Raw genomic sequence first — 24,583 nt, 5'->3', positions numbered from 1 at the left:
TTCCTGATCTCCAGCATTAACGAGTGTTAACATTGTGCTTTTGTAATAAGTATCCAAGTTAAAGTATCATAACATGATGAAGTAGGTAACAGTGTTTCAAGCTGCCTTGATTTCTTTTTGTAAAAACACACAGATTGGCAAAATATATAAAAATATTGACAAAAAAATAGAAAGGAAGAGATGAACTACATTTAAAAAAAAAAAATGAAGTTCTGCCTTCAGAGAATAATATATATTTACACATGAAGAGTAGTGACCTGTGTATCATACAGAAAAGAAGATTGCAATTAAGGTTTAATTCAGAGCTTAATTCTGAAAGATTTTCTGATGAATTACAAAAAAGCTGTAAGTGAAATATTGCAGAATGCAAAAACAAAGTGGAGGAGTATTAATAAATAGTCGTGATCAATGGCTGCTTCCTATCGAGATAAAAATCTACTGTAATAAGTGAAGAGTTTCTAAACTATTTCCCTTCTCACCCTGCGTTCTAGAAGAAATTAAGTAACGTTGACAATTGAGACATTCAGTAGAAAAAAAAAACAACCCAGGTGATTAATCCGTTCAGTTCTGTGACTGACATTTACACAGCTAATTGTGTAGCGATGCTGCTGCTTTAATAGACCTGAATATTAATGGAAGACTTGGTTAAGGTTGAAAGTTGTTTGTTTAGAAATATCATTGGAGAAATAAGAATGCTTCATCAACTTCAGACTTTCATCGCACGCTTTATGACACGTCCTGGAACTTAAGTGCTTTTATGACTTGTAAAAATTGCTTCAATATTTGACATTCTGTGCTTCAAGGAATCCTGATTGGCAGTTGATTAGCCTTTTGCTCAAGTCATTATCTTCTTTAGTGAAATTAGTTGGCTAGAAAATTGCATTGTAATTCATCAAGGGGAAAGCAACATTTCAAAAGCTCTTGAGAGGATGGTCCTTTTTATTTGGTATACAATATAATTTATGTCCCCAGCATGATCATCTAAAACATAGTATTCATTATGTTACAGCAGTACCTATTAAATTATTGTGTTTGTTTGCTTTTCAGTCCTTTAGTGAAACTTTGTGATACCTGACTTTAAATCGGCTCCTGGTTGGTATAGGATATGTATACAGGAAGGAGTTTGGCCTTGAATCAGAAAAGCACTGAAGTATGCATTTAAAAACTAACCCCAGTGTGTGGAAAATTGCTCTCATTATGTTTAATATTACACTAGTATTCAGATCTTTTTAATTTGGAAGGAGAATTTTTTGCAAAAATTACGTTAATGAATAATGCTTAAATGTTCCGAGTAAGGTGAAGAAAATATATTTGCAGGAAGAGCATCGCTTAGGTAAAGCCAACAGTGTACTGTTAAACAAGAAAAAGGACAATAGTTATGAACAATGTTCCTCTTTACCTAAATGGAAAACATGGTACCCGAAACACATCTGTTATTGAGTGCATGTGTGGGGAGTCTGGTATGTTACCTGCTCCAAGCTGTGGCTGTCTGTACACCCAACACCTTCATGGAGCCAACCTGTCTCCTCCCGCTTCCCGAGAGCCCATAGCCTCTTTGCTTCCTTTCTGGGGCTGCGGGATTAGAGCAGGTTGCTGGGGTGCTGGGACAGGCAGTGGAGGCCATTTTTCTTTTGCTTATTTCTGCTTGTCCTTCACACTCCAGCTGTGGTCTAAGTTAGCATTTGGTGAGAAGAGATGCTTTTATGCCGCACCAACTTAATTAACTTGAGATTCTGGTGCAATTAATGACTTGTGGGTTTTTTCGTAGCATGCATGTTATTAGATGTTTTGAAGCAGCACCTTGATATTAGAGTTTGTAGATGAATTACATATACATGTAATGGAATACAGCCACATGGGTACTATATAACATTAGCTGTTGTGCAGCTATTATCCAGCAGAACTTAATTCCCAGCTTGTTAGTAACATGTTCCTACACAGTAAGGCAAAAACCATTTTATCGTTGCATTTGGTGTTCCTCCTGTAAGATGAATGTCTGGAAGAAAACACACGTCAGATGAAATAAGAACATTTTTTGTACATGATTTAATACCAGTTAACTCACTGGGCATCCCCTAAGAACTTAATTAAGGTGATGTTTTTGCATGTAGCTTTGTTCCAGTATTGACAGACATGTCTGCCCAAGATTGTTTTATGATTCATCTCACCATTGTAGAACACTGCAGTCATAACTGAAGTGTCCTGTAACTTCACTTCTGTGTTGGAACAGGCATGTTCTTGCCTCAAACTTTTCCATCTTACTTCACTGCACCACTATCATTGCTGCTGTATGTTACTGTTATACTGTCTGATAGATGAATAGCAAGGATCATTTGGCAGAAACAGCTCAAATCAAATGTCCTTTACTGGAAGGAGTCTGAAAGCCTTCCATGAAGTTGCCTTTACTGTTGGAAAGCCAACATTTCGTGTGTTTACTATTGTAATGTAAAATAAGAAAATTGGATTCCTCACTTGGTAATGGAACATACCTATGTTACATGCTGTACAAAATATGTCAGCAGGAGTAATGAAAGTTAATTAATGCTTCTGGTAAAGGCCTAATTCTGGTAAAGGCCTAATTGTCCCCTTAAGGTATAGAGCACTGGACTGGAAGCTGTTTTTTAAGACACTTCAAAAAGTAAACAAAACAAATTTCTTGAAAAGAAAGACTGCTTTGAAATTGGATCTGTATGATTGCAACTTACCTCTCAAGCTCTCTGGTCACTCACTGTCCCAGCAAGAGAAGTCATGACCTGTTTGGGAGGATTACCAATGCCCTGCACTGGCATACAGCTGTCCCTTGGAGGTCATGCCCTGACCACATCATGAGGGATCCCTTGTCATGCATAAAACATAGGATGGAGGAACTGGTCGTGTGTGTTCCTCCCACCCCCAGATGTTATGTTGTGATATGTTTACTGGGAATAATGTCAGAACCTTTAATTATTTACAAAAGTCATAGTGGCAACCGATGTAATGAAGATGATAGTCTGCGTATCTGTGCTTCTTCTATCTGAGGAATGTAAAGTACTTTAGAAACATTAGTTAAGCAAGTAATATCTTTCCATCAGTGCTAGTAAGTGGCCCTACTGGAATAATCAGGTTGGTATTAACTGAAGATTCTCTCCTCTCTGTTCATATTTAACATGCTGAAATAATTGCCATATGTACTTTGTGCTCTTATTTCCCCTGTTCCTTTTACCTTAATCCTAGAGGAGAAAGGTACAGGTTCTGGAGGAAATAATTTTTAAAGGGTGTTTATTCTCTAAATGCAAAAAGAAAACAAGTAAGTTGCTAGGTGGAAGAGTTTTCTTTTTAATAAATCGTTTAAGAGTTTATAAGACTTCGGTTTCCAGAGTCAGGCTCTCCAAGGCACTGTCTCAATGTGTGTTGTAGAGTAGCTGGAGAACACGATGCTGCTTTGGATGTTTGTAGAATTGCCAGAACGCCTTTTAGACAGAGGGGGAAATGTAATTTTAAAAAGTGTTTGGCAGTAGTGATAGGCTAACGTGTATAGTTCTAAAGCTTCTTGGCAATGTTGTGCAACTCTTCAGTCTAGGAAAAATATAAAAGTTGCAGACAGCTTTTATCTAACCTGACAGGGTGCAGTAAAATACGGCACTCGCAGCTCAAGAGGTGCTATCTTTCCAAATGCTGCCAACGTGTATTGATGTTCCACAATACAGTGCTGCTTTATTAAACTCTAAATGAGAAAGAACGATGGGATTTGCACATTTCCTGTCTCATTATCCAGAAGTACCCCTATTCTTTTTTTAGGAGAAACCATATTCTGATTCTTTTGTAGAATTTTCACTTCATGCTGAGAAACTTGGTCTCATTTACTTGCATTGAAGATCCCATACAGCAAACCCAACAGGAGTGTTTTTTCTTTGCTGATTTCCAGTGGTGGGCATTTTGTCTGCTTTGGTGCTGATAGGTCAGGAACTCACCTGAAGGGCAGGGGATGTCTTATAGGGCTGAGGAGATCTGCTTTCCTCCAAACAGAAAGTAACGCTGGTTCTTCCACAGTGTATTTCTGTTCTCTTTCTTTGACAGAGATCAGAGTAACATCACAAAGCCAGGTTCGCATAAACAGAAGGATGTGGCTCATCTTCTAGATTATAACTTCAGTTATTTTCCATCGTTCGCTTTCCAAGTGGGATTTTCAAAATCCATCCCTAAATTTTCTGCAGTTCTCCAATCTTCTGAGTCAAATTAAGGGTGTTTGGTAATTTTCTGTTCAGTTTCCATTCTTTAATGGGGTCTTTGTGCTGGATGAAATATACCAATGTATCGTGTAGCAAAAAGATTTGCACAAGCATAAGTTTCTACTTAAAATTTGTAGTAGTTCACCTTGTTAAAATAAATGTAAGCATAACCATCTCTGAGACATCAGGAAAAGAAATCAAATTTCTTGTTTTCTAGTTTTACACTTTAAATCACTTTTACAATGAGTTTTAAGCCATGCTGTGTTAGGTCAGCTATGTTTCTTGGAAGTCCATGTATGCTCCTGATTGTAATAACATCTACATATCTTCTGGTTTTCTTTTTTTCCCCCTTTCTGTAGCTTTCTTCTTCAGCATTATGGAAGAATTAAACTTATGCTCTTGGGAGCTGTTAATTGTTTTGATTCACTGAAGCACTCTTTGTATAAACAGATAGCCTTTATCGTGTCCTCAATAACCATCGGTTTATTTCCTAATGTAGGATAATTGAAAGTAAGAGGTTGAAAACACATCTGCTTAACAATGCAGTGTGGTTGGTTATATTCTTATAAGACAGGAGGCTATATGTACAAGAGAGACATTGGCAGCACAGGTATGTAGGAATAGTTTGTTTTTGGAAAAGGGATACGTTTGACAAAAGCTGAAGTGGTGTTTTCCTGTACCTGTGCCAAGGGAGAGGACGTGCTGCAGTTAACTCGATGCTTCTGTGTGTTGACCCATGCATTTGAGTATTCAGGAGAGACTGCCTGCAAAATCCTCATTTTCAAACACATCTTTTCACATAACCACATTTACCTTCTGTAATGTGCTGTGTGGTATTGCATCCAATTTTAGGACTTTTGAAAAAAAAAAAAAATATATATATATATATTTCTTACTCTGTAAAGCTGTTGCTGCTTCACTTTGGAGCAGATTTTGTTGTGATGTGTAGTAAAGTGGCATCCAGCCTGGTGTCACTAAATGGAGCGCAAGAATTGGGGAAATAAGTACTACAGTCACGCCTACCATAGCAGAAACAGGAGTCGAGCCATGAATACCTACTTCACTGTAGTGAGGACTTTCCACACAGGCATTATTTTCAAGTAGATTTTAGTGATGCTTCAGTCCTAACTCTTTTTCACATAAAATTTGAGATTAGAATCACAGAATAATGGCTTGGAGGGTTCCTCAAGGATCATGAAGCTCCAACCCACCTGCCACAGGCAGGGCCACCAACTTGCACATCTAATACTAGACCAGGCTGCTTCAGCCTGGCCTTGAATGCCTCCAGGTATGGGGCATCCACAACCTCTCTATGCAATATGTTTGTGTAATGCCATTAACAAATGTGCTAGACTGATTGTAACGTGGCTGGTTTTTTTCTGGTTTGAGGAGCCTTGCATATTGCAAAAATGGCTCCCCTTCCTGTCTGCTGCATCATGGGAAACATTTATATTGTCTTTGAAAATAACTTAGGAATGAATTGATGGCAATAAGCTCAGTGACACTTCGTGCTGGGGTCTTCTGGCTCAACCCAACATTTATTCCCTAAGCAAAGCCTTAGCTATGAATCTCTCCTTCCTTTTACTGACTTTCACCTATTTCACTTTTTTGTTATATAATTTTAATGTTACTTCCACATCAATTTAAGTTTAAGCACACCTTGAAGAAGTAAGAAGAAATATGTTTTTAAAGGAAGGGATAGGCTGTTCTGGAGCTATTCTGCAGTGATCTCTTAATTTGTCAGAGGATTCTGCAGGTTGCTGTGATCAAGGGGAAGCCTTACAGATTGAAGCAGCCTGAAAGACCAACTGTATCCTGGTCTGCACCAAAACAGAAGTAGCAGCAAGGCAAAGGAGGCTTGGTTGGATGGGGCCCTGGGTAGCCCTATCCGGTGGGTGGCAACCTTGACCATGGCAGGGGACTGGAATTGGATAATGCTGTAGGCCTTTTCCAATGCAAGCTGTTCTATGACTTTATGATTACTGATAGTAAGGCAGGCTGGTTGGCCTCTTAGATCAACAGATGAGTTATGGTGCAAAGAAGGTGCCAAATTTCAGACTAATTATGTTATAGGGTCACCAAAGAACATTAGATTTTTTTTAGGAGAAATGCTGCTTAAATGTGGCCCCATGTTTGCAGAGAAGATGTGGCCTCTTGATTTCTGGGAATTAAAACTTAATTAGGACAGGTTTCTATGATAACTCTGAACTAATTACGTTCTCTTCTAAAACCCACAAGTTTATGAATAATAGAAGGGAAGGATTGAACGTGGCTATCTGAACTTTTTTCCTTTCATTTTTTATTCTGTGCTTTTCTGGGGTAGCTATTTGAAGTATAAAGAGAATGTCACGAGTTTCATAATGATCAACTCTGTAGCATCTAAACAAATTGTGAATGCTGTCTCATAGAGCTATTTTGTTGCTTTCAAGCTTGCAACACTAACTCATCTGCGATTTGATAGTGGATCTGCTGAACACAGGGAAAAGAAGACTGAGTGGCTTCTCAGTCAATATTCAACCAATAAATGCAGTGGGTGGAAGTTCAAACCCTGATGATCACCGAGTTATCTTGTCAATCACATCCATGATCTGTGCTGTATTTCGTAAATGTTGTGACCACAGGTACAGATGCTTTACTTACTCATTTACAGATGGGCAGATTGTTAAAGTTAATCCTGGGCTCCTGGAAGCCAAAGACAGTTTTGTCAGGGATTTCTTGTCAAACCGGAAAGGAAATGCGTGATATTATCCATTTGCTCATTGCTTCTGCTCCATTCTGTATGATCAGGCTGGATGTTTTGAAACACTTGTGTTCTGCTTTCCTTGTGCTGCCAGCTTGCTGTCTGTTTCCTACTGTTAATTAATTCTCATTGTGTTATTTGACCCACTGGTTATTTGTGGATGTGTTCGATAGAGGTTTGCAGATTTCATAGCGAGTTGGTCTTTCTGTACATTTCTGAAAATTGATGTCCAGAGAGAACCTCATGCATATCTTCAGGTAGGGAAATTCATGGAGGTTTGGCCTTTATAAATTTTGTTGGCATCAAATGCCTGGCTAGTATTTCAGATTGAGCGTAGTGCTTTGACTCTTACCTGGACAGCAACAAGAAAAGATTGAGCTGAGGGCATGGAGGAACCGAGTTTAGAGTATGAGTGGGGGAGACCAGATTGGTGAGGGTTTCTGGAGATGGGAGGGTCAGGATAGTATTGAAAATGCCACATGTTGCCTTACCCTCAGTTTTCCATCTCTGTTTCCCTGTTTGATATTGGTCTCCTTTGCAAAAGTACATAAAATCCTCTAATAAAAAGCTGTGCAGAGCCTTGAGGAGTTGTTTTGATGTTATGAAAGCTCTTGCATTCAAATTATATCAGGTCTGTAAAACATTGCTCAATGAGATTTCTATTCAAAACAAGTATTCTTGTAATATCTGTATCTGCGCTGACATGCACATAAGACATTAATGGAGAAAGAAGATTATATTGGTATTTGACGGACACAATTTTCTATTAATTTTAAGCAAAAAAATCAAATAGGCAGTGTGTTTCATTGGAGCCATGGAGCCTCTCAGAAGGTTGTGAGAGTCTGTCTCACCCTTTTGCTTGAGTCAGGCCAGCAAGCAATGATATCCTACTGGATTCTATACAGTAATATGTTTAAAAATGTTTTTTATTCAGTTGTTTATATGAATGCTTTCATTGTGCAAATAGATTTATTCAGGCAAAACAGTACTTAAACTCCAGTACAGCGTGCCACTATTAACTAATTAAAATCATATTGTGCAATAGGTCAGTAGATCAAGAAGTCTGCCTTCTAATTAGAAGAGGTAGTTAAAATACAAACAAACAAAAAAACACTTTTCTGCATGAAAAGGAAGTGCAGAATTAAGAAAAATAAAAGGAAAAAAAAAATCCAAGTAGTCCTGCTACTCTGAAATCTGCGTTAAGAGTCAGCCATTTTATTTTATTTTTTTATTAAATCATTCAATGTTACATATTGAGAGATTCGAGGCTTTAAATTACCCTTCATTAAGAACCTTCTCATTCATCCCTCTCCCTACAGTGCCTACCCGTATTATGCATGTTTCATTGTGCAGATAACAGCTAATAGTCTGGCCTCCACAATGGAGGTCTGACTGAACTATTTAGATCTGCTGTATATTTGTTGTCAGGTTAAACCTTTCATCCTGCTTAGCATTTAAGCTACGCCTGTTTTCTGTGGTTCTTGCTATCGCCACAAATAGGTGCCTGGCCAGGCTGAACAGTGTCATCTTGGGACTGTTTTTTCATGTGAGCCTTTTGTGCCTATTATTGTTTAGCTTTAATTCTTCCACCTTAAGAACTGAATAACATTTATTTTCAATAACATGTAGGTGTTGGGTGTTGTTTCACCCTGGAGCATAAACATAATTAGTAAAAAAATAATAACAATAAAAAGATTTTTAGATGGCAGAATAGTTTCTCAACTTTTTCCATAGATTTTCTTCACTTCAAAAGGCAGATCTATTTCATCCATACTTTTGTTTAATAAAGGACTGACTATGGCTGACCTCCAGAGTCTCATCAAGCCAAAGTTATCCTCCTTTTCTGTGCAGTGGTATATGTTGAAAGTAAAATACATGAGTACTATTAATCTAAAATGGCTTGTTTCTGATGCAAAAGACACCATCTTTTCATAGGGCCATGATGAGCTTGTCTTTGCAGTCTCATTTAGGAAACACAGAAAATACTTGTGTTGCAGGATTATAAATTAGCTGTAGTTCTTCTGGAGACTCTTACAAAGTGTTTCACCAGTACAGTCATGTATTTTGCTGATTCAATTAGATCAATTAGAGGCATATTTCACAAGTACTTAGCATACAATGTTTTGTGTCTGATAATGTAAAGGGAGAGGGGATTACTTTTCTCAGCTGCCTTTCCATCAGGAGTAGCGATGGCATGAAATCATTTGTGTAAGTCATCTCTATGCTCTGGAAGAGCTTCTCCATCATCCCCCCAGTCTCGTTGCTTCCAGATGCCGCATCCTTAGCATCCTTAACATCACTGCAAGCAGAACATATTAGTCATTCTGAGACAGGGCTTGTTTATGCTTGTACCCTAGGGTGACTGTTGAATGTTTTTGTTCTGCTCAGTTGTTTGTTAGAGCCTGTTTACAACCAAGACCTTAAGGGATGAATATCCTACCATGCTGACTTCTGTGTGTGGCTAGGGCAGTGTCTGGGTTTGTTGTGAGTTGTTACTTGAATCCTCTGAACTTAGATTCGCACACCTTGTTTGAGCTCAGTAACGAAACGATTGCCCTCTCACAAAGCAGAATATTTCCTTTATTGAAGTATGGAAATTGAGGCTTTCCCCCTTTATTTGCAAGTACTCAGGCACTGCTAAAAATCCAGGAAAACAAAACAAATATTTATTTTGGAATTGTTTTTTTAATAGGAATTTTCCAAGTACAAACATTTGAAGGGTGCATTTACTGTGGTGTTTCAGTTGGAGCCCACAGTATGCATTTGAAGGAAATCCCGACTGCCTTTGCTGCTATTATTCAGCATTGCCAGGTATCTTGTTGCACATGGGCTGGGTTTTGTTTGGGCCAAAGTAGGCTGGAAGATGTGGCCCTGATGCATCCTGCTGGAAAGCTGGCATCCAGCTCATGGGTCAGACTAGAACTAGCCCTACCAAAGGAAGCCCCAGCACCCTCTCAAAATCTACAGCACAAACACATCACCATCGCCAATAAACATCACAAATCGTGTGCGGTATTTATGCTACAGGTTCTCAGCATCAGTTGTTTTAATCTACATATGCGTCCTTATTGGTCCTCTGCATTTGCTAATGAAGATGTAACCTAAGATGTGATTGAAAAATACATGGGACTTAATATACCCTTTGCGTGGCAATGTCTCTCCAAGCATCCTTGCTGAATTCGCCTTGGTTTCTTATCACAGTCCTATCTATGACTTCCAAATTGCAAGTTTGCCTTTGAATAATAGGAAAGTATGTAAACACAGCTATTTTTAAAAGTAGGATTTCTGATCGTGTGTGGAATAATACTTTGAAGTTGAAATTCATTTTGCATTTCTCATAAACTGTCCAGAATTATTGATATTCTATAATATAGAGGACCTGTATCTAAATTATGTTCTCTGGAGGGTCTATCATTGGTACAGTCTTGGGAGCTTCAATATGTACAGCCAGCATTTGTATGCCTTCTCAACTTTATTCTTTGGCCAGTTAGAATGATTGTTTGTTACTAAAGGTATCAAGCTGCATTTTAGATATGAGAGCCACATACAGCTAGGAAAAAGAGTAATGTTAATGAGTGACTTTAAGTTTGACATAATTCAGAAACAAATTAACTTTTTGCTGTTTTGACTTCTCTGTGATCTTTGTAAACTCGGACTTCCTGTATTTTCTACAAAATGGTAGAAATACGGTCCTTATCCACCCTTCAGTGAAAGGTGGAAAGGAAAATGTGGATACTTCAGTATAATGTGGCATGATGGGATTTATATTGCTCATTCCTTCTACTTAGGATCGATTGTATTCCTGTCAAAACCACTTTTCTATATTCTACATGTGCACAGTTGGCTGTATTGTGTTGTTTTGCTACTTCTGCTCAAACCATGGAGAACTTGAGCTACTGTTGCTCAGAATTACCTCTTAAAAATTCTGTGAATACATTGCACATCCGTGGAACATTGCTATGGGATTGATGCTGTTTACTCTTTAATTACTGTAAACTGCAGCTCACAGTGCTGGCACTGGGGCTTGTTTGTTACATGTGATGATCACTTTATAAATGTCAATAAAATCAAGACAAAAACCTCTAGTATAACTGGAAGTAACAACTCAGTATTTTCCTCATTAGCTTTGGCAGCAAAGTAGTCTTCCAAGGCAGTACACAATAAAGCACCAGCCAACTGAGTCCCACACTGTGTCTATAATTACATATTTTTCCTTGCTAATCAGTAGCATATTTCTGTGTACACTATTATACTTTAATGGTTCTGTTGCAACACCAATTTTACTACAATGTTCTCTTGAAGAAAATGGCACGTAATGATTTTGTATTTACTACAAGAAGATATTAAACTAAATAATACATAATGATGCTGCACAGATTAACCAGCTCTTTAGTTGTTCAGTTCCTTATCTCTCCTTTAATAGTGTTTTAGGACAAACACAAAGTTATTTGGAAGGGAATTACCAGAATTACCGAGCTGGTAAATATAGCCATCTGAGTGGGATGTCTTGTTTCTTACTCAAAAACTATTAGATGGTGATTTTAAGCTGTGCTTAGTTCTTTAATTTCTCTTCCCACAACTCGCGGAACTTAAGGAGGGCTGCAGCCAGCTCAGATAAGTAATAAGTTCATTAATTACAGGCTTACCTTTCTTGTAGGTTAAAAAAAGCTGTGTGGGACTTGATTAAGCAGCTTGTTGGGGTACGGCCCCATGGAGGGTAGGATGGTGAACAGCACATAGAGGTTTGCTGTGCAACTTCTGGATTCAGAGTCTTCGATTAACTCGAAAGGTCACTTGCTATTATTAGGCTTTGTGTCCTTCTTTTTTTCTTCTTAAATTGTTTTTGTTCAAAGTTATAGCACTGCAGAAAAAAAAAAGACCACAAAAAAAACACAAGTGCAGTGGGCAGTGTGGGAGGCATTTCTTTATCCAGCGCTTTCCATCATCTTGTTGCTGCTTCTGACCTTAGATATATTATAAAAATAAAAAGGAAAAAAAGAGTTATTATTCCTTCTGTTTTTAACTGTGCCCCCGCAGTCACTGAAATTCCATTTGAACGCTATGAATGTATTCGTAGGAATCTGGCTTAGTACAGTGCTTTTCCATTTACCTTGGAAACAGAACTTGACTGTCAGAGTTAAAGGAATGGGGCTTAACCCCTTTGCTCTCTACACCATTAATTATCTGTGAAAGTTCTACCAATGCCTTTTACATTTTATTTTTTATTAGATATGTCAGATACTGCAATGAAATCTGACACACAACTGACAGTAAATAGGTTTTCTTCTATATTTTGTTGCGTGAGTCCATGTCAGGATATGACATTGTTTTTATAGGGGGAATTGTACTTAGACTGTGTGACACTTTTGTTGCATGCTGCTGTAAAGTAGTTTCTGAATTCTAATTGTGTGTCCTAGATCCTCCAAGTTACCCTTTGGTAAGCATTTGTCTTAGATGTGTTGCATATACGATTTTCCATCCCTTCTCAACAAATAAGTGAAATATTGGAGACGTTTCAGTCCCACTTGTCATGCTTGTGTTGAAACACTGGCTACAAAAACGTTTTTCATAGCTCACTTTGCAGTTAATCTAGTGTTTACCTTTTCCTTCCCTTCTATTTATTCCATTTGAATACACTGTAATGTGTTCAATTGGATTTACCTATTACTAGGCAATTTTTGTATAATTAATACTGTTAATTAATCTGGCTTCGAACAGCACTTTAAATTGAGAGGATTCTGTGATTACGGACTGAAAAGCATCTCAACCAGTGGTTCATGATAGAAGTAAATTAGCACAAGTGAAAACTGTCCAGGAAATAGCTGGTTTTCTTATTGCTCAGTAAATAATTCATAGTATTCCTATAGCTTGTTGAGCCTTACTGCAAGCAAGAGGATATTTCTTTGTTGCTGCTTAGTCCTGCTCCTTTATCTGCTCTGGCTGCTGCCCTAAATTTGAGTTCCTAGGAACTCTGTGTTTTGTCTTGTTTGTATGTTATGGTGGCTAACTTTCGAGCCAACTCCTTCACTTCAAAATATACATCTTTGTGTCTATATCTAAAGATGGAAGCAAAAATCTAGTTTAAAGAAGACTTCATAATAATCCATGCTACAGAGGCATTTTAAGTTTGCTGTTATTATGATGTTCTTATTTAGAGGAAAACTATCTGTGCTTTAAAAAAAGCTGAAGTTGGTAATATGACTGTCGGTGTTTGTCGCTATTAATGCTGTTTCAGTGCTTGCTCTGTACAGATATTTTTTTTCACTGAGTTCAGTCTATCTGAAGGGCTTTGTCCATTTGGAAAGATCTGTGTGAAGGCTGTGTAACCTGTGCAAAAAAGGCTGCCTGCCGAGACAACAGAATGCTGTACTGATGAAGGGGCATCTGTGGAGCTAGGAGATTCTACCAAAGGACCACTGCCTCCTGTGACTTAACTTTTCTATAGTAGCATCTTTTTCTTCTTTCTTATGGCCTATGCATTGCCTGAACCTGCCTGGAGATTCACTATGATGCTAAATAGTTGAGCTTGAACCTCTGTGGGTTAGAGGGGAAGGGAAAAAGCAACTATCAAAAAGTTCATTAAAAAGTGTTTAAAGCATATTGTTTGAAATCCTGAGTCATAAAAGCTTTTCCTCTGCAGACCTGCCCATCTTTCTATTGCAGTTTTCTAAGGGATGTGTCGCTGTTCACTCTGCATCATGTATTGCTTTGGTCTCCCTGGGTTCAGTGTCTTCTCCCAGCAGTGTTTACACTCTTTGCACACCCCTGTAGCTAAAGAGAAATCCCCATGAGAACTGTCTGGTTTAATTACATTTTATTTAGAAGCTGTAATTCAATACAGAAGCTTTCTGGCTTTCAAATTCAAAAGGTACATGTGCAAATGCCTTTGCTTCCATGTTCTGTCTGAAGAGGAGGTCTTGTATCACATCCCCTAGCTTTCAGTGGGAAGAAAGTGGTTATACTGAGTGAGGCATTGTTGTCCTTACAGTGTACCTGTGTACAGCTCTTAGGAAAGACATGCCTGGAGCCTTGGACTGTGCGAGTGCACCACAGTTAGTAGGCTGGCTCCCTTTGACATGGCCATTGTACAGTTATTACACGGTTACTCGTTCTCTCTAAATCCTTGACCCATGCCTGACAACTGTTAGCTGATCATAGTGAATAAATTTGTATAATCACTGTGTGATTACTGCCTAATAACTGCACTCTGAGTATGCAAATACCTACTGCAGTTTCATATAAGTCATCTGCCATGAGTGGCCCATGCACTTAGTATTTTTGAAACATTTGCAAGTAATGGAGCATGCCACTGCAGCTTCCTTATCAGTGGGCAAAAAAGCAAGCAGGAAACTTCTTCAGATACTTCACAGTGGGCTTCTTTTATCTGCTTTTCTTCTAGGTTAGTTTCGTACTTGCACATAGAACAACAGTATTATTTATTTCTTTGCTAATGATTCTGTCCTCCTTACACAGAGGACTGCATAAAGATGGAACATTCAAACACATGCATGGGTCTGAGATGCCCACAAAATGCTCACTGAAGAAGCCATAAAGGAGAGTATATCGGGGTGTGTAGAAAAGACATCCTGCTAAATTTGCAAGCTGCCAGTACAGTGTGATTTGAAGAATGTTTTGTGGAAGCACTGTTTTTTCTGCTCATAACCTCTGTGTTTTAAGAGCTTGTCTTTGGCCATTGTGTAAAATAGGGTGCTGAGATGGGGACGTAGTGTCTCACCAGTGCATCTTCTTCTACACAGCTTATTTTGTTTACATGCAGCTTCATAACACCAGTAAACCACTTTTTACTTTTCTTTCTAACTTGAGTTTCATTGTCCTTCCAGGAGCGTTTTTTATCTTTTGATCTCCTTGTTTCTTTAGTGCTCCTCAGAGTTTAGCTTAATGTTTCAGAATAGTATGGGAGGAAAAATAGACTGCGCAGTTCTATGCACTAGACAGAGACTGATATCCCAGCAGCAGTGTAGTGTCATCAATAGCTTAATGGCATTGTGACAAGAGAAAGCTGCAGTGGTTATTTGCTGTGAGTTTCTTCTGTGATTGAAAGGGGAAAGCACAGAGGTGTCTGCTGAGGAAGGACAGCGTGGAGGGGCTGAAGGAGTCTGTCAGCTTTGTTGCCGGTGGACATCGACCTTCTGTGTGACATTAGAAGTAAGTGTTAAGCAGAACCTAATTTGCAAGGGGCCATGATAGAAGGAGAAAAGGAGTTCTGATGTCATCTCCCCAACCATTTACGTAATTTAATTTCAAGGTACTGCTGAATACTGGATGTTAAGAATAATAAAATAATAGAATTGCTTGGGTTGGAACAGACCTTGAAGATCACCTAGTTCCAGCCCCCCTGCTGTGTGTGCAGGGTTGCCAGCTGCTAGATCAAGTACTACATCAGGTTGCCCCATCCAACCTGGCCTTGAACACCTCCAGGGATGGAGCATCCACAGCTTCTATGTGCCCTCTCAGTGCAAAGCTTCCCCCTGACTTCTAATCCAATTCCCTTCTCTTTAAAACTGTCCTTCCGTGACCTATCTACCCACATAAAAAGGCTCTCCCTCTCCTGCTTATAAGCTTCCCTCAAGTGCTGAAGCATTGCAATGAGGTCTCCCCAGATCCTTCTCCAGGGTGAACCAGCCCACCTCCCTCAGCCTTTCTTTGTAGGAGAGGTGCTCCAGCCCTCTGCGCATCTTTGTGCCCTCTTCTGGTCCCGCTCCAACATCTCAGCATCCTTCTTGTGCTGGGAGACCCAGGTCTGGATTGCAGTACTGCAGATGGGGATGCACAAGGACAAAGCAGGGGGGAATATCCCTTTCCCCTCCCTACTGCCATTCCTCTGTTGATGCAGATTGCTGGCTGTCTGAACTGAAGGTGATTGTTTAGCTAGCAGAATTGTGTATATATCTCCAGAATAGACAGAGCAAAAACAAACTTACACTCCTGTCTCTTCAGGGGGTACACAGCCTCTCTCTCTTTCTCCCTGTCTCACTTCTTTTTCTCTGCACACTCCTATTCTTTAGCAGTTCCATGTTTTTAATTTTTAATAGCGTCTGTAGTATTGCATACTGGCGTGAGTGGAAATGCAGGAGGAAATAAGTAAGGATGCTAAGCAATGAGCTGTAGTAGGGCTTTGTGTCCAAGTGGAAGTGAAGTACTGGTACTGCCCTGTAAACTGAGGAAAGGATTTTGGAGTCTCCTGCACAATTTCTTCAGGATGATACCACGTTAAAAAAAATCCTGCAGCATTTAAAAGTAAGAGATGTCAATTCGAGAAGTTGGAATCAAGTGCAGATAAACACAAACTGAACTTGGTTTAATAGCATAGAATAACCTGAAATTTCACAAGACTTCAGCTTCTCGCTTCTCTTATGAATAAACAATAACACGAATCTTTCTGCCTGCTGCAGGGAAGTTTTTCAGGCTTAGCTGTCTCAGTTCCATTTGTAGAAGACTGTGGTGTGTCAGGTGTCTCAACATTACCACAATTAAAAGGAAGCAAGTGGTTCTTTCACACATGCCTTAATGTCAGGATTTTGGACTGGGAAAAATTGGAAAACCACTATTGGAGGCTTTCCTAGTTCTTTTTTTCCTGCCAAAAGTGTGACATTCAGACAGGTTTCTCAGACCCGTGTTTCTCAGAGCCCTTATGCTGCTTGAGTGGGCTGACAGAAGTGTGAATCCTATTGACATTATAACTCTGTCTGCAGAATCAAAGTGGAGCTCTCAGAGACCAAGAAAGATGAAGCCCTAAGTACGGGATGAAATGAGAGCAGTATTTATTGCTTAGTTGTTCTTGGGAGGAATTTAGCAGTCGTTACTGCTGGTGTGATAGAACAACTTTTACTTGGCTTTTTGTGTACTTCTCATTTGAGTTTCTGATATCCCAAGTTTTTCTGACTGAACAAGCAGAGATTTGCCAGAAAATGCAAGCTTACTATTGTTTCGTGTTTTTCAAAGTGAGAATGGGTGGTTGTATGCAATAAATAAACTTCATGCTTAACATCTAGCAGACCCTTGAGTTTTACTTTGAATCACTGATTGATTTCCTTATTTCCACGTGTCTTGTCATTCTGTTGCAAGGACTTGGTGTAGGACCTTGCAGCTGCTTTTGTTATCTTTCAATATGAACTACATCCAAACTAAGGACAGCATTCTCATAAAGCATTGAGTTGTGTTTAAAACATAATTTCTGTCTCTCTTCACCTGAGCAGGCAAAAACTGTTGGTGCTTAGTGGTGAATTTGAAGCATTCCATCTAAACCATACTCTAAAACGTGAGTTTCCTAGGGATGATATTGCAGTAATGCCTACAGATGCCATTGTTTCAAGTAGGCTTGTTGCCTGGTAGTGGTACTTCAGTAAGAGTTCTAACACTCGTAATTATTGCTATGTTAAACTCCCTCAGTGGCATGATTTAGTGATTGGTACTGAGTGCACCTGGAGCTTTAATTCTGGCTGCATTAAGGCCCTTCATGCAATCTCAAATGTTGATTCTAAATAAAGGCAGACACCCAACCAGTAGCTTTAAGCTTTGGGATTTTAAGCTCTCAGTTGTGTCTTGGTTTAACTCAGAAGTGGGCGCTGAGAATGTCTGCAAACAAAAGTATTTCAGAAACGATACAGTCAGAATTTCTGCGGTGAGACAGGAACTTAATTCAGTGAAGCAGCCATCTCAAAATACATCGTGCATCTGTGGATTTTGTTTTTCAAATGGAGAGTTTTAAGGCAAAGTCGGATTGTGCTTTTAAATTCTCTTGGATCCAGGCTAAGAAAGTACTGTCTAAATGTGAAGTATTTAAAATTAATTATGTTGGAGGCCTATAAACCAGCGCATTGATTAAAAATCTTCAGCTCATTAAACTTCCCAATGGCAGAGGCCATCTCTGTAATACAAACTGCCACTTCTAGCGGCGGCAGCCGACTGGCATCTGTGTTGTAATCTTTGTAAGATCCCCACCTTTGTTCATTAGACCAGCAGCTGCTGTGTCTCGCTGGGAGGATTTGTTTCCCCCCTGACAGCAGTCGGCGAGGTGCAGTTGTGCCTTTCCCAGAACTTGACTCCAGTGAACTTTCTAGAGGCACTTCAGCACTTCTGCAGGGTTGGTGTTGTTTCCGTGCGAGTTCTTGCAGTGAGCGGTTTTGAAAGGTCCACAAATAGTCGGGGCACGTACAGCAGAGGCATGCTGCAGGCAGGGCACACCGGGTTCTTCTTGTCTGTCCCTAGCAATATATCTGCTAACATGATATGTTTCTGCTCCGTTTTTCCTTTTCACTCCTGGCATCTGCTATGTGCAAGAATGGTAAGGCGTCATTGATAAATCATGCACGGTTAACTTGGTAAATAAGTCAATCTCCTGAATTTCCTAGTGGAAAACCAGAAATAAAGGTCTGGGAGAGATTCCTGAGAACAGGAATTACTATGAAAAAAGAGCTTATAGTTTCTCGAAATATAAGTCTGCATATGTTGTTTACGCCACAGCTTCAATTTATCTGGAATCAGATGCAAGGTCACAAAAGAAGTTAGGGCTTATTATCACCAGGGGAATTTTGTATTATTTTGCTGTGGTGTTTGATTACCTTACCCTATTTTATTACCATCTGCACCGCAAGATTGGTTTTGCTGAGGTCTTTTTTTTTTTTCGAGCAGCATCCCACGATACACTTAATTCTCTGTTTCCTTTGCTTTTGCTTCATTTGCAATTTTAAGAGATTTTCTGTAAGAAATAGATTTATTCTGTGTTGTACATCGGTAAATTAGCTACTTTTTACTACTTTAACCCTTTAATTCTGGAGAACAAATACATTTGCTTTACAAGGAATTAAATAAGAAAAAAAACTTTTTAACATCTTTTAGTGGTGTAGAAAGATGTCAGAGATTTCAGTATGTCTAAGAACTTGCTGGTTTTATAGAATGGTTATTTTACCAGGGAGTTTCATTTTGAGACTTGATTATTTCCCTGTTTTTTAAGCGGTTATTTTGAGGTGACTTCTTTGTGCATCCAATACCATTGATTGCAGCAGCTTTGGAAGGAGTTTTTCTTCATTAAGGGCTTCTGCTGAATTGTTGGGAGAACAAAGTGCTGTCCCCAGTGGCTCCTAAAACTTATGGATGCGTGCAATGTGATTGCTAATACTATTTTTAATGAAAAAAGTTGGAATAGTACTTGTAATAGCTTTATGCAAGCATGAGCTGCTTGAAATATAGAGTTAAACTTTAAGCTCCTTGAGCTGTTCTTCATTCCTCAAAATGTCATTCCTGTAAGTGTGTCAAGATCAGGAAAAAAACAGAAACCCTCCCATGTGCTTCTCCAGCCAAGGCAGGGTGAAATGGTGCTCTCAGTTCTTGCCAGGACTTAAAAATGCCAGAGGTTTGGCATGCTGGCCAGAGGCAGGGTTTCTTGTCAGTTAGACCTGATGGTTTTGTTTGTGGGGTTTTCCCAGGCCTTTCCTGTAGTTGTGAAATGACAGCTCACTTGTGAATATAAATGGCCCAACATATACATATGATTTCCATACACCTGGACAGGAATGCAGGCTGTAGAAAATAGGCAAACTGAACAGAGTGATAGCTTCTGAGTTAAAGGGCATTTCTCTTTGGTTGTAGAAAATGGTGGCAATGCGTAATTTCTTATCTGTGTCACAAGATGCAAGTCAGATTTGAGCGTAAGTGAAGTGCCTGGGTTTTTATAGCTAGTTGTGCATAGTAATTCCAGGAAAGGAACAGTGGGTTGTGGTTTAATGGTTCCCAAATCTGTTTTGAAAAGCGCAGAGGAGCGCATATACATCAAACTGATGGCACAGATGAAGTATTTGAAACCGATATATCAAGGGTTGTTCGCTTTCTTACAAAAGTAATTGGGCAGCATGCCACCATTATCATGTAAATCTCTTCCTCCTTACTACACAATAACATTATATCTTTGGCCATCATTTTCCCCCTCTTGAGATTGTTTCCATTATCTGCAATTTCCGTAAAGTTATCCTGTTAACAATACTTAGCTTCCCTGTATGCTTACATTGCTAGTCAGCTCACACTTCCAGCAAACAAAGTATCTCACGTGAATATTTTGTGCTTTCCCACTGTGTCTTTTTGAATTAATACAGCTAAGGCACGTTTCAGCAGAGCATTTAGTTTTGCTCATCTACTCTGCCATTTTTTTTTCTCTTTACGTTATGCAGAGTGCTCAAATTTGGCAAGATGTTTCACTGCTTGGGTTGTCGCTAGAATTATTATCAAAGTTGTGTTACATATTGGATGTATTATTGGACATACAGAATGCTTCTAAGCGTGATTTATTGAGCTCTCATCATATTATATGGGATATGCATATGTAGATCGGAGGTCATCTCTGCTCAAGTATTATAATAAGTCACAATAGAAGAAATAGTTTATTTAGACAATGGCAATTGTATTTATATATAAATATATATATATATATATATGAAAACATTCTTCTGTGTAGTCACTGAAGTATATCAAATGCTAATGTCTGAGTTTCCATCTATGCCTGTCCAGAGTATTCAATCATTTTCTGTTAAGCCATCTTTATGAGAGAAGCATGAACTTCTACTTGTTTGTTTTTGGCAGATGTCTTCCATTTTCCTTGTCGTATGTCAAAATTGGCTATGATGGAATTGATTTGCCTCAGTTAAGAATTCAATTTTTTTCAATTACCTTTTCATCCTGCTGGAGGCTGCTTCAATCAGATAGGCTGAGTGTGGAGCTGTGGTGAGCCAAGAAGTGATGGGCCATCTGTACCTCAGCTGTGTGCACACTGAGACCCTGCTTCTTCAATCCTGAGCTTGTTTATAGATGTGGAGCTGGGGTTGCCTGTCCGTTGGCCATCACGGCTGATCTGCCACGTGGTTTATTAACCTTCTGGGTTTGCTAATGTACTGTGGGTTTTGAAGAGGTAAATCCATGCTTCTGCTTCTCGATGGGAGGCAGCGGCTCCTTTCTGCAGGTTCTGTTGCTTGGCTGTGCTCTGGGTTGGCCCTGGTTTAAACTGAATGTGCTTTGAGGTAAAAGAAGTTGGATTATGTAGAGGATTTAGTTGAGAGGGCTGAGTCAGAACAAATAACTGTATAGACACAGGTCAGGGGTGGGTGCCCAGCTGCTCAGGACAAGAAATAGCTCAGAGTTGGAAATGCTCAACCCACTGCTGAGGACGGTGGACTGTGTGGACTTGAGTTCTTGTCTGGTGCTCCTGAGGTCAAAGACTTCTTCTTCCATTGAGGACTGTGCATTAAGTGCAGTGCTAAGCGTTAGTGCTGTTTTTATGTTAGTGTCTCAGGAAATATTACTGTTGGTAAGGATTGTGGTGGCACTGCTTATGAAAATAGACTTGAGGTTTCAACGAATACTGGTTTACTTATCCTGTTCGGTTTGGAAAAGCATTTTGTAATTAAGCTAAAATAATTAAATATGATGTTATGAGCACAGGAGAGATTTCCAGCATTCTTTTTTTCCCCTGGCGGTTACAAAATATAATTGTTGTATTAGCATCTTGTAGTCTGTTCAGCTTTTGGGTACAAGAGGAAGGAAAAATCATCTGAGGTAGAATAAAAAGACCTGGCATTGTGGCTTAGGTGGCATGGATGAGGGAGCTCCTGAATTTCCTTCAGCCTGGCTGGCAGTGAGCGGTCAGATGGCCAAGCCTTGTGCTGTGCTGCGTATCTTTCTGTGCCACCATGTGGAATGGGACACAGGCAATTTTGCGAGTCTATGCATTTCTTGAAATCCCAAGTAAACTTGGCTTTTCAGACCCTTTTTTGCTTTAATTGTTTCGAAAGTGCTGTTGGGAATTGGCGTAGCTTCGAACCGGTTAAATATGAAATAAAATATTGAACAACACAAAAATAGAATCTGTCTTTCTGGTATAAACAAGAATTTGTTTAGCCTTTATTCTTCAGCTTTTTAACTTTTCTGAACTGAATTGTAATTTACATGATGGCTATTTCTTGTAGTGGAACTTCATGGTTGCTGCTAACATCGGGCCTTCAAGTAGTTACTGTGTCAGTGCATACAGCATTTCCTTTTTTTGTTTGTTTCCTTTTTCTTTAACTTTTCTCCCATAATTGCGGTAAATGATTTCTTTGATTGCATGTTGAGTGGGCAGAAATGCTGTGCCAGCAGCCTTTTTTTTTTTGCCTTTGCTAATGCTACTATTCTTTTGCTGGATCCCAAGGGTAAAAAGATCTATGCACTCAACTAATTTTCTTGCATACTTAGCTGCAATTGCAACCTTTAGTAATTATTATTTAATTAACTCCATGGTATCGCACGGATCATGCAAAACAAAAAAGAAAAAGGAAAGAATAAAGGTCAAAAGCAAGTATTTGTGTAAATTTCAAGTCCATAAACTCATAAGCATTATTTCGTGGAGTTTTTGTTTAGGGCCTTACCAGGACATTGACAATAGCCTGCATGATTCTAGAACAGGAAGAGCTATGTAGGAAAAAAAGAGTTTGAGATTTACGTGGGAATCAATGTTAACGTCATAATAGGAAGAGAGAATTTTTTTGAGCCTTGAATAAGACAACTTTCTACAATGGAAATTTTAGTTTTGCTTTACCTTTTCTACATGTTCTTTTCCTGGTTAGCAGCTGTTCACTAAATACTATATATATATTTTTAAAACATTTACTATTCCTGGAAGAAAAAATGTTTGCATGTACTTGGATGTCTACTTGTAGATCAATAGGTCTATACATGTAAAAATGAGTAGTAAATGATAGCGGCCATGCATTTGTTTGAATGCTAGTCACACACAGTTTGAATGCACAAAAAATGTTTTTTGATAAATAAAATGTTTTGGGTTTGCTTTTGTAGTGGATGGCTGTATACACAGAGCTGCTGGGCCCTGCTTGCTTGCTGAATGCCGCAACCTGAGTGGCTGTGAGACTGGACAAGCAAAAATTACGTGTGGATATGACCTACCAGCAAAATGTAAGTCATCTTCTCTTAGCTTCTTTTTGTTTTATGCACGTGGAGCTGGTATGCATGCTTTATTTCCCTGTAGTCTAATTCAACAAGGTATTCATTTTACAAGGTTAGCAGAGGGACTTAATTAAGCATGTTCTGTAATAATGTCTTTCCCTCAAAGCAATTCAGGCTTTTCTAAACGATTATTTCACCTGTGTTATCCGATGAATACTCACATGTCTCTAAAATATAAAACATCTTCTGTGTTTATTTTTCTTGCAAACTAAAACATATCCTTTCATATGCATAATAAAGGATTTGAAATGCTTTATGAAGTATGAACAAAATATACATTATCATATTTAAGTTCCATGGAGACAGGTTTTGGAAATGTTGCATATTTCATATTCTTCATGCAGATTTGTTGATTGTGAATACTTTGATAGCCAAGGAGATCAAAGTGATGTATTGTGTTTTTCAGCTGCTATGTAGAGGCTGATTGGCAATTACTGTGAAGGCATCTGTCACACTTTAGCTTTTGGTGGAACGCAGCTCAGTGTTGAAATGTTTTTGCACTTTGAAAGTGGGATTGCCAAAATTCCCATAATTCCCATCTTATTTGAAGTAGGAGGAAGGCTATTTGACCTTGTCACATAGTTGTTGAGCTGGTCTTGGAAAAAAATAATGTGTTTATCATGTTGGTTGGACAGCCTGTTGTGTAAAAGTCAAATGTAAGGAATCTCTTCAAGAATATTAAGTTATGATTATACAAGCATCAAGAAAGCAGTACAAACAGCGTATAACTGGTATTCAAACTTACTTTAATGTGTAATCAGCAGTTGTAATGTGGCTTATTAAAGTATTTCAGATCTGCTCTCTTAATTTGTTTTAGGGTGTTTCCACGTAAAATCAAATGCATAGTGCAGAAACAGGTATCTTTTTAGGTTACTGGAGCTCTTAACACCTTATAAAGAAAAGAGTCTGGTTCCAGTTGTTTGTTGTCACCTTCTGTGATGGTGGCGATGATGATGATGATAATAACTAGTTATTTCCTTGATGGTGATAATTGCTATGTGTATGAAAAAAATTGTGTTTTATATAAGTAGGTTTACCACATGGTTAATGGTTATTTATGAAAGGTTAATTTGGCTTCACATTGGGAAATCTGAGGAAAATCCAATCTGGTGGCTACTTTAGGATTTTCTATATGATGAAAATCTTGACCATAAACCTGTAAAAATTGATAAGGTTGTTGGGTCTCTATTGTGAATTTATGAGGTTTAATTCTCATACTCTAGGAAAAAAAAAAAAAGACAGAAAGAGGGAAAAAATCTTGGGAGACTCAGAAAAGTTGCTCATGTGTGGGTGCTTAATTCCTCCCAAGTATTTCAATGGGAGAAAATAAACATTAGGTACAAAATCAATGAGAACTGAGCAGTGTTTGAAAAAGATGGGGTTATGTCTGAGCCGTGGTCCCCCTTTAAATTTGATAGCAGTTTAATGGGTCTTGATTTAGTCAGATTGGTGGAATTGGATTATGATTGAAGGCTATACGGAATGTTTTAATTTGTTCTTTATGTAAGAAAAGATAACAATGAGAAAACCTTTTATCACTTGTGGTTTGAAATAAAACCTGTAACTACCTGTAGACAAAAGCCAATATTCTGCTTAATTGATATTCTCTGAAATGGAAGTTGCATCAAAG

At 38.7% G+C, this 24,583-nt stretch overlaps 1 protein-coding gene across 2 annotated transcripts in view; it reads left to right on the top strand.

Moving 5' to 3' along the window:
• The window catches only part of MACROD2 (mono-ADP ribosylhydrolase 2), an 809,651-nt gene that overhangs the window by 219,718 nt on the left and 565,350 nt on the right, over positions 1–24,583 (top strand). For both annotated transcript variants that reach the window (XM_072330921.1, XM_072330922.1), the window contains exon 5: positions 22,786–22,902. In XM_072330921.1, coding sequence (XP_072187022.1) covers positions 22,786–22,902 — 117 coding nt within the window. The remainder of the gene's footprint in view (positions 1–22,785; positions 22,903–24,583) is intronic.

The sequence above is a fragment of the Excalfactoria chinensis genome, chromosome 3 (assembly GCF_039878825.1).
Source record: "Excalfactoria chinensis isolate bCotChi1 chromosome 3, bCotChi1.hap2, whole genome shotgun sequence".
Taxonomy (NCBI): Eukaryota; Metazoa; Chordata; class Aves; order Galliformes; family Phasianidae; genus Excalfactoria; species Excalfactoria chinensis.
The sequence above is the reverse complement of the archived record's forward strand: the minus strand, read 5'-3'. Positions and strand labels throughout refer to the sequence as shown.